The following is an 11,394-nucleotide window of genomic DNA, read 5'->3' as shown; positions in this document are numbered from 1 at the left end:
CCATATTTATAGAGAGAATACAAAACATATTCAGAAAATCTACCTAAAAATCTGCAGAAAATTTGGTAACAAACCAGTAAACAAATCAAAATAAAATCTAATCAAATCAAAACTAAATCAAATAAAAAACTAGATCTAACTCCTAACGGAGATTTAATTAGATACTAACTGACAGCAATCTAAACAAATACGTGATCTTTAACACTCCTCCTTGTTTAGATGCTGTGAACTCCAAGCTTTTTTCTGAACACCCATTTTGCTCCAATTATTTTTCTGTTTAGAGGTCGATCAACCAACTCCCAGATTTTGTTTTTCTCTATCACTGAAAGCTCCTCCTCGGACAAGTGCATCATCAACCAAAGCATCTTGTCATTCATCTTTAGATTCTTCTAACATGCCAACAAAGATGCCAACTTCTGACTTTTTGTCAAGCTTATCATGCTTGACCTGTGGAATGTAAATGAAGCAAAGACACCCAAACACTCTAACGAACTTTAAAGAAGATTTGTAACCATACCAAACTTCAAATGGTGTCGGGTCCTTCACAACTTTTGTTGAAATTTGATTTTGCAAGCACATAATAGTGTTTGCTGCTTTTCCCCAAAAACGTTTTGGAAGATCCTTCTCATGAAGCATGCATCTCGTCATCTCCATTATAAATCTATTCCTCCTGACAGTAACGCCATTCTGTTGAGGAGTGTATGGTGTTGTCAATTAATGTTCAATTCCAGCCTCTTCACAAAACCTATTAAAAGTTTCTGAAGTGTACTCTTTGCCATTATCTGATCTTACTGTCTGAATCAAGCATGCACCTTCATTCTCAACTCTGGCATTGAATTTCCAAAATACACCCGCAACTTCCGACTTTTGCTTCCGCAAGAATATCCAACACATTCTTGTTAGATCATTAATAAAAGCAATGTAATAAAGATTACCATTTAGTGATGGTGTTCGCTGAGAACCACAAAGATAAGTATGAACCAGTTGCAACTTTTTCGAGCCTCTCCATGCCTGTTTAGGAAAGGGTTGCCTATGTTGCTTCCCAAAATTACAAGCACGGTAAGGAGACATGCCATCATCAATGTCAGTGAGTTCTTTTACCAGCTTCTTTGACTGTATCTGAAGCAAACCTCGATGATGAAAGTGCCCAAGTCTTTTGTGCCAAGTCCCAGTGGCACCAGCTCTGGATATAAAGGCCGTCGGATTTAGAGCAAAGCTTTTTCCTTTCATTTTGACGTTGAACAAGTCTTTGCCACTAGCATCTTTGATCAAACACTGCTTATTCTCAAACAACACTTTATAACCTTGCCACTAGCATCTTTGATCAAACACTGCTTATTCTCAAACAACACTTTATAACCTTTATTAAGTAACTGACCAACGCTCAAGAGATTTTGATTAATTTTAGGAACAAATAAAACATCTGGAATAAATTTTGTACCTTCATAGCTTGTTATAGCTACTGTGCCTTTTCCCTTGACTTCCAAGTGTTCACCATTGCCAATCCTCACTCTCTTATCTTCGATGTCTCTTAATTCCTCAAAAAACTCCTTGTCATATGTCATGTGATTTGTGCACCCACTGTCAATCAACAAGCTCTCGCTTGATTCTTTGCTTGAGAAAGAAGTGACCATAAACAATTGATCTTCTTCTTCTTCTTCTTCTTGATCAACGACCTGTGCATCTACATCTTTCACCAGATCTTTGGCTTTGCAGATCACAGCTTCATGTCCAAGTTGATTGCATTTGGAGCAGAAGGCGTCAGGTCTTCTCCAACACTTGTATGGTGGATGACCTTTCTTCTCACAATGGCGTTAAGGTAGATAGGATTTTTTGAAACCTCCTCCTTTTGTCTTTTGATAATTGGCAGATAAATCTCCATACGTCAATTGATTTTTGAAATTTTTGTTGTTTTTATACCTGCGGCTGTCTTGATGCGTAACAAGTAAGGCACCTTCAATCACCCCTTCTTGTCTCATAGACCTCCTTTGCTTTTGCGCTTGTAAAGCATTCAAGAGCTCTGTAAGAGAAATCTTTGACAAGTCTTTGGTGTTCTCTAGAGTAGTAATGGTGGCTTCAAACTTCTCTGGAAGAGTGACTAGCAGCTTTTCAACGATCCTGGAATCATTTAATACAGAACCAAGCAATCTCACCTTGTTGGCGATGCTGAGAAGTCTGTCAGAGTACTCTTTTACCGACTCTGGCTCCTTCATCTTCTGCAACTCGAAATCCCTGATCAAATTCAGGACATTCATTCCACGAATCCTCTCATCTCCTTCATATTCAGCCTTGAGATAATCCCAGATTTCTTTTGCTGTTTTGAGGGACATTATTCGCATGAAGATCATTTCAGATACAACGGCAAATAGGCAAGCTTTTGCCTTTGATTTCCTTGTCTTCTTTTCCTTCTGTAATTTGATTTGTGCTACAGTAGGATCTGCTGGAAGCGTAGGGACCTCGTAATCCACTTCTATTGCTTCCCAAAGATCCAAGGCCTCCAAATAAGTCTCCATACGAACTGCCCACAATTGATAATTGTCTCCATCGAAGACTGGTGGTGCAACAGCTGAAAAACTTGATTCTCCCATTTTGATCTCACAGATCCCATAAGAAGATAGCTCTATAACAATTGTTAGTGAAAGAGGGATTGATTGTGTTGGGTTTTATGTCCTAAAACTCATAGTTTGTAAACAAAGATATATTCTATTTTCAATAAAGTTATTATTGATATTTATTCAGTAAAAATTGTTATTGAATAAAGTGAACTTTACGATCATTAATCTAAATCCAATAAACTAAGAACACTCTGGCTATAGTATGACTACTTGAACTATATGTAGAGACATAAGAGTGGATCAAGGTCAAGTATATAGTCAAAATGATCTATAGTATAAGGATAAGGCTGAGTACCTTATTCTGGGGACACTATGGATGCGGCCCACTTTTGTATATGATATAAACAATGTGATCACTAAATTGTGCATGTGGAGACATGTGAGTGGGGGCGTCCTATGCAATGAGTATTGCATAAGATCGGACCATGAAGAAAACCACTCTCACTTTATAAAGTCGTTTACTGTTGAGACTGATTTTCTTTTCATTCGATAACCTAGGTAACTCGGTTTTAATCCTGAGCTAACCATGAACTCCTGTTTATTCGAAATTATCCTTAGATTTGCATGGGTGAGAGTGGCTCTAGTTCGCCGACTCAACAGGTCTCCCATTTCAGGGGTAAGACTGGGTGAATGGTTGGGGACGTGGGGTGCAAGACGGAATTCACTCCTACCCACTTTTAGGGATAGAAGAAAGGTAGTTCCCTTAAGCACTGACTCCAGGTCTTGAACAAGGGGCCCCACCCTCTCATTGACCTGAGAGGGATTCGGTTTACTGGTTGGACCACAAACCAATTGTTTATTAGAGGATCAGTGAGACATAAGGAACAAGAAGTAACTTCAGGGGTAAAACGGTAAATTGACCCAGCTCTAGTTACGAACAACCTGTGAAGGATCGACTTACTAATCATGGTTATATCAGATGGACATAAATATATCTATAGTGAGGGGAGTGCAACTACTAGGCTATAGTGGAGTGTCCTAGTAGTTAACGAATGTTGGTTAACCAGGTTAATGAGTTTAATCGGTTAATCTTGAATCGTTGGAGCCCATGATCTATAGGTTCATTAGGTCCCTCTGCTAGCTCATATCGGACTAAACCATAGAACAGTGTGACGAGTGAGTTCAAAGTGTTCGAATTCAAATTAGGGAATATGCGTTACATATATACGATATATTTAACCGCAATTTTATTTTATTTACGAATTAAATGAAAAGAGAGAATATGAGATATTTAAATAAGATTTAAATATCTTAATCAATTATGTGTCGGAATTGATTGGGATTGACATTTGAATTAATATTAAATATTAATTAAATAGTTTAATTAATCATTTAATGTTACTTTAATTTGAAATTCATTATTCAAATTAATTGTTGAATTAAAATGAAGAAAGTCAAAATGTTGACTTTCATCTAATGGAAAAATCATGTGAGTGGAATTTTGAGGTGTCAAAATTTGGTTTAACCAAACTTGCATGTTTGCCAAATAAACCCCACAAGTTTGAGTGGAATTTTAAGTGTCAAAATTTGGTTAACTCAAACATGCATGCTTGCCACATAATCCCAAACATTTGAGTGGAATTTTAAGTGTCAAAATTTGGTGATCTCAAGTTTGCATGAACATGCAAACTTGACTCTTTAAATAGAGTGATCATGATACTTGGAAGGGATTCTTCTTCATCTTGATGAAAAACCTCTCACAAGCACTCTCTTTCACATATACAAAATCCCTCCCAAGTTTAGTCACTCACCGGATTCCACAATCCCGTTCTAAGGCCGGAGGATAGTGGAGAAGACACTAGTGGTGGTTCGAAACCGGTTCGTGAGGCAAAAGGAGTTTCAACTACAAAAGGTTAGTATTTCAACTCATTAAGTTTTAATACTTAAGAACATGCTAGTCATTTACAATAATTGATGTTCAAAAAGTGCCTAAGATCCAAATTGCTTCCGCATGTGTTATATTAACACCATCAATTGGTATCAGAGCAAGTTTTAGGCACTTTATTTACATTAATTTGATCATGGTGGGTACCATTTCATGCATGAAATTTGTGGTTGCTAAAGTGGATGGTTTTGGTTTTGGCATTTCTTTATGCTTCCATTTGATACAGTTATTGTAATAAGCCTAAGGTGTATGGGCTTTAATAAATGAAGAAAGGTCTGTAATTTTTATGAAGTCATTAGAGTCCACTTTAGGTTGTAATTGATCGAAAATGGAAGAGATAAGCAAGCTGAACCGAAGAAGATGCAAGAGGCGGTTCGGGTGTTTTTTCTGTCGTTGGGGACCGATTGAACGTTTTTAAGGGTTGGTTGGTCCAGTTCGTGATCGTCGGGAGCGGCTCAAGTTATTTTTAGTTATTAATGTAATAATTTAGTTAATTGCTTGCTTTAAAATGCCAAAACCAACTCACTTTAGTGTGTTTAATTAATTATGCATTATGAATGTATGTTTTAATTAAATAGAAAATGTATATGCATAAAGTATGTCATATAGATTTAAAATCCCACCATAGGCTAAGCATGTTTCATGCATTCCAAGTATGTTATAAGTGTTATAATGTATAGTATGCATGTCTTAGGGTTCCATGAGTGATAGATATAAATTGTTATATTATTGCATGGAATGGATGATTATATAAATTGTTATATAAAGCATGTTATAGGTTATTTTCAACGTCATAAAATGAGGTAGACGTTAAAATCTATAATAAAGATAAGTTTATGCTCACTAAGGGTTAAGAACCGAGCACGATCAATTTTAACAGTTAAAAAGGGTCGATGTCTTATAAAATTGCGGTTACGAGAAAGCTCACCTGGCACGATCTTGTCTAAGGCTGAAGGTACTTAAGTTGACGGTTTACGGAACACCTACTACCTGGAGATCGGACCAGTACTTGAGCTTAGTTAGCCCAGTTTTATGAGCATGCTTAAGTGATTTAAGATTTAGAAAAATCACCTAGACTTAAGATATATTTAATTAGCCGGAATATACTTAAGTAATGAGTATACCCAACCATCTAAAATACTTAGAGGAAGGAAAAAGGTGTATAAGATACATCGTTTTCTCTTCACGCTCTCTGTAAAATTCACACAGTGAGATTCATGCTCGGCCTCGTGTCGCCCTGGGAGCGTCCTCCATTCGGAAGGTATTTGCATGAGTCAATAACAAGGTGAATTGAGAAAGTATTTATAGTAAGTGGGAGAAGGAAGTCAACACGTCCTATGGTCTCCACCACTAGGTTGCACCGTGAGATTCCCATGTTCCGCCTGCATGTTGCCCTAGAGCAACTACCCATTCGGAGGGTCGTAACATGGGAGTCGGAACAACGCAAACTCCAGAAATGGATAGGATTTCTTAGGTCCATTCCCAACTTTGGCTTTTTCATTCGATAGCGTTGTTGGGACCGATTTCTGAGGTCTGAAATTGATGGGTCACACTTGCGAAGAATTACTAAGAGTTAGTATATTCTTGACCAAAATAGCGATAACTAAAACACTATAGGAACAAGAGTTATTCTGGGATTAGTGTTTAAGTCAAGAATGTCTTGGTTTAGTGAATGAGTGATTGACTGCCCCTCGGTAGCAGTTGCTCTAACTCACTAAAGTATCGTTGCAAATTAATAATGATTTGGGTACATTATTACATTTGCTAAAACTGATTGGATTAAACAGGATTAAGTCAAATCACTAATAGAATTTTCTTTATATCACAGCATGACAAACTCAATAGTACAATTACTCGCTTCTGAGAAATTAAACGGCGACAACTACACAACTTGGAAATCAAACCTAAACACAATACTGGTCATTGATGATTTAAAGTTTGTTTTAACTGAGGAGTGTTCTCCAAACCCAAACTCAAATGCAAACCGAACATCTCGGGATGCATATGACAGATGGATAAAGGCAAATGACAAAGCCCGAGTGTACATTCTAGCCAGCATATCTGATGTTTTGGCTAAGAAACACGATGTTATGGGTACTGCTAAAGAGATTATGGAATCTCTAAAAGGGATGTTTGGACAACCGTCCTTCTCCCTTAGACATGAAGCCATAAAATACATTTACAACTGCCGTATGAAAGAAGGGACCTCAGTTAGAGAACATGTCCTGGACATGATGGTCCATTTCAATGTGGCAGAAGAAAATGAAGCTGTCATTGATGAGAAGAGTCAAGTCAGTTTTATCATGATGTCTCTTCCGAAGAGCTTCTTTCAGTTCCGCACCAATGTGGTTATGAACAAAATAGAATATAACTTGACTGCTCTTCTCAATGAGCTACAGACTTATCAGTCCCTCTTAACAAACAAGGGACAAACAGGAGAAGCAAATGTTGCTATCTCCAAGAAATTACTACGAGGATCGTCCTCCAAAAATAATTCTGGACCTTCAACTTCTAAAAGTGTTTTGATGAAGAAGAAGGGAAAAGGAAAAAATAAGATTCCTACTAACCGCAAGAACAAGGTTCAAAAGGTAGATAAAGGAAAATGTTTCCATTGCAACGAAAACGGGCACTGGAAGAGAAACTGCCCAAAATACCTTGCAGAGAAGAAAACCGAAAAGACACAACAAGGTAAATATGATTTACTCGTTGTAGAAATGTGTTTAGTAGAGTATGACAACTCAACTTGGATACTAGATTCAGGGGCGACTAATCATATTTGTTCTTTTTACCAGGAAACTAGCTCCTGGAGAATGCTTGCGGACGGCGAGATAACACTCAGGGTTGGAACAGGAGAGGTTGTCTCAGCAAGATCAGTTGGAAATTTGAAGTTGTTTTTTGGAGATAGATTCATTATATTAGATAATGTACTTTTTGTTCCTGGAATGAAAAGAAATCTAATATCCATCTCTTGTTTATTAGAACAGTTGTATAAAGTATCTTTTGAAATCAATGAAGTGTTCATTTGCAAAAGAGGTATTCATATTTGTTCTGCAAAACTAGAAAACAACTTATATATGTTAAAACCGAGCAAAACAAAAGCTATTTTAAATATTGAGATGTTTAAAACAGCTGAAACTCAAAATAAGCGACAAAAGATTTCTCCTAATACCTATCTTTGGCACTTAAGACTAGGCCACATTAATCTCAATAGGATTGAGAGATTGGTTAAAAGAGGACTTCTAAATAAGTTAGAAGACAATTCTTTACCTCCATGTGAGTTTTGTCTTGAAGGTAAAATGACTAAACAATCATTTTGCGAAAAAGGCTATAGAGCCAAAGAAACCTTAGAAGTCGTGCATACAGATCTCTGTGGTCCAATGAATGTCAAAGCACGAGGAGGGTATGAATATTCCATCAGTTTTATTGATGATTATTCAAGGTATGGCTATCTTTACCTAATGCATCACAAGTCGGAAGCTCTTGAAAAATTCAGAGAGTATAAGACTGAGGTTGAGAATCTATTAGGTAAAACTATTAAAACACTTCGATCAGATCGAGGAGGAGAGTACATGGATTTAAGATTTTAGGACTATATGATAGTACATGGAATAAGGTCTCAACTCTCAGCCCCTGGTATGCCTCAACAAAATGGTGTATCAGAAAGAAGAAATAGAACTCTATTAGACATGGTTCGGTCCATGATGAGTTTCGCTCAATACCCGATCCGTTTTGGGGATATGCAGTGGAGACTGCTACATACATTTTGAACATGGTTCCTACTAAGAGTGTTTCAGAAACACCTTATGAGTTATGGAAAGGGCGTAAAGATAGTTTACGTCACTTCAGAATTTGGGGATGTCCAGCACATGTGTTGTTACAAAATCCCAAGAAATTAGAACGTCGTTCAAAATTATGCCTATTCGTAGGATACCCCAAAGAGACGAAAGGTGGTTTGTTTTATGATCCTCAAGAAAATAGAGTGTTTGTATCAACGAACGCTACATTCTTAGAGGAAAATCACGTAAGAAATCATCAACCTCGTAGCAAACTAGTATTAAGTGAGATTTCTAAAGAAGCTACTGATAAAACAACAAGAGTTGTTGATCAAGCTGGTCGTTCAACCAGAGTTGTTGATGGAGCTGACACTTCTGCTCAATCACATCCTTCTCAAAAGTTGAGAATGCCTCGACGTAGTGGGAGGGTTATAACTCAACCCGATCGTTACTTGGGTTTGAAGAAACTCAAGTCACCATACCTGATGATGGCGTTGAGGATCCATTGTCCTATAAACAGGCAATGAATGATGTAGATAGAGATCAGTGGATTAAAGCCATGAATCTTGAAATGGAGTCAATGTACTTCAATTCAGTCTGGGAACTTGTAGATCAACCAGATGGGGTAAAACCTATTGGTTGCAAATGGATCTATAAGAGAAAACGAGACCAAACCGGTAAGGTACAGACCTTTAAAGCACGACTAGTAGCAAAGGGTTATACCCAAAGAGAGGGGGTGGACTATAAAGAAACCTTCTCACCTGTTGCTATGCTTAAATCAATTAGAATACTCTTGTCTATTGCCACATTTTATGATTATTAAATTTGGCAAATGGATGTTAAGACAGCTTTTCTAAACGGCGATCTTGAAGAGAGTATCTATATGGCTCAACCAGAGGGGTTCATTGGATAGGATCACGAGCAAAGGGTTTGCAAGCTTAAAAGATCCATTTATGGGTTGAAGCAAGCATCTCGATCCTGGAACATAAAGTTTGATACTGCGATCAAATCTTATGGCTTTAAACAGAATGTTGACGAACCTTGTGTTTATAAAAGGATAGTCAACTCTACAGTAGCTTTCCTGGTGTTGTACGTTGACGATATCCTATTAATTGGAAATGATGTGGGAATTCTGACTGACATTAAGCATTGGCTGGCGACACAATTCCAAATGAAAGATTTGGGAGAGGCTCAGTTTGTTCTTGGAATCCAAATTGTTCGAAATCGCAAGAACAAAACACTAGCATTGTCTCAAGCATCGTACATCGACAAAATGTTGATTCGATATAAGATGCAGGACTCTAAGAAAGGATTATTACCTTTCAGGCATGGAGTTCATTTGTCGAAGGAACAAAGTCCTAAGACACCTCAAGAAGTTGAGGATATGAAACACATTCCCTATGCATCAGCGGTCGGTAGTCTGATGTATGCCATGCTATGTACCCGACCCGACATATGCTATGCTGTGGGAATTGTCAGCAGATATCAGTCCAATCCGGGACGTGCTCATTGGACTGCCGTTAAGAATATCCTCAAGTATCTTAGGAGAATGAGGGACTATATGCTAATGTACGGTGCTAAGGATCTGATCCTTACAGGGTACACTGACTCAGATTTTCAGATCGATGTAGATTCGAGGAAATCGACATCAGGATCTGTCTTCACTCTGAACGGAGGAGCAGTAATATGGAGAAGCATAAAGCAAGGTTGCATTGCTGATTCCACCATGGAGGCTGAGTATGTTGCTGCTTGTGAAGCAGCGAAAGAATCTGTATGGCTTAGGAAGTTCTTAACTGATTTGGAAGTCGTTCCAAATATGCATCTTCCCGTCACTCTTTATTGTGATAACAGTGGAGCAGTTGCAAATTCAAAAGAACCAAGAAGCCATAAGCGAGGAAAACATATTGAGCGCAAATATCATCTCATAAGGGAGATTGTGCAACGAGGAGATGTGATCGTCACACAGTTAGCTTCAGAACACAACATTGCTGATCCATTTACAAAACCCCTCACGGCTAAAGTGTTTGAAGGGCACCTAGTGAGTCTAGGACTACGAGTTATGTAATCTAGGGCAAGTGGGAGAAAAGGCATGAGTATGTGATGCCCTAGTTTATTGTATTTCTCTCTACTCAACGTTATAAAACCCCACTAGAGTTTTAGTCCAAGTGGGAGTTTGTTGGGTTTTATGTCCTAAAACTCATAGTTTGTAAACAAAGATATATTCTATTTTCAATAAAGTTATTATTGATATTTATTCAGTAAAAATTGTTATTGAATAAAGTGAACTTTACGATCATTAATCTAAATCCAATAAACTAAGAACACTCTGGCAATAGTATGACTACTTGAACTATATGTAGAGACATAAGAGTGGATCAAGTTCAAGTATATAGTCAAAATTATCTATAGTATAAGGATAAGGCTGAGTACCTTATTCTGGGGACACTATGGATGCGGCCCACTTTTGTATATGATATAAACAATGTGATCACTAAATTGTGCATGTGGAGACATGTGAGTGGGGGCGTCCTATGCAATGAGTATTGCATAAGATCGGACCATGAAGAAAACCACTCTCACTTTATAAAGTCGTTTACTGTTGAGACTGATTTTCTTTTCATTCGATAACCTAGGTAACTCGGTTTTAATCCTGAGCTAACCATGAACTCCTGTTTATTCGAAATTATCCTTAGATTTGCATGGGTGAGAGTGGCTCTAGTTCGCCGACTCAACAGGTCTCCCATTTCAGGGGTAAGACTGGGTGAATGGTTGGGGACGTGGGGTGCAAGACGGAATTCACTCCTACCCACTTTTAGGGATAGAAGAAAGGTAGTTCCCTTAAGCACTGACTCCAGGTCTTGAACAAGGGGCCCCACCCTCTCATTGACCTAAGAGGGATTCGGTTTACTGGTTGGACCACAAACCAATTGTTTATTAGAGGATCAGTGAGACATAAGGAACAAGAAGTAACTTAAGGGGTAAAACGGTAAATTGACCCAGCTCTAGTTACGAACAACCTGTGAAGGATCGACTTACTAATCATGGTTATATCAGATGGACAGAAATATATCTATAGTGAGGGGAGTGCAACTACTAGGCTATAGTGGAGTGTCCTAGTAGT

At 38.0% G+C, this 11,394-nt stretch overlaps 1 protein-coding gene across 1 annotated transcript; it reads right to left on the bottom strand.

The window, feature by feature from the left end:
- Positions 1 to 369: 369 nt before the first annotated feature.
- LOC147792264 (uncharacterized) lies at positions 370 to 2,330 on the bottom strand. Its single transcript, XM_087124826.1, has 3 exons — positions 1,841 to 2,330; positions 1,305 to 1,723; positions 370 to 687 (listed from the first exon to the last, which is right to left on the bottom strand). Exons 1-3 carry the CDS (start codon positions 2,328 to 2,330, stop codon positions 370 to 372), a joined length of 1,227 nt encoding a protein of 408 aa, XP_086980952.1.
- Positions 2,331 to 11,394: the final 9,064 nt, after the last annotated feature.

Source organism: Cucurbita pepo, chromosome 6 (genome assembly GCF_057944985.1).
Source record: "Cucurbita pepo subsp. pepo isolate OVF chromosome 6, ASM5794498v1, whole genome shotgun sequence".
Lineage (NCBI taxonomy): Eukaryota > Viridiplantae > Streptophyta > Magnoliopsida > Cucurbitales > Cucurbitaceae > Cucurbita > Cucurbita pepo.
This window is presented reverse-complemented; position numbering and strand designations above follow the sequence as displayed.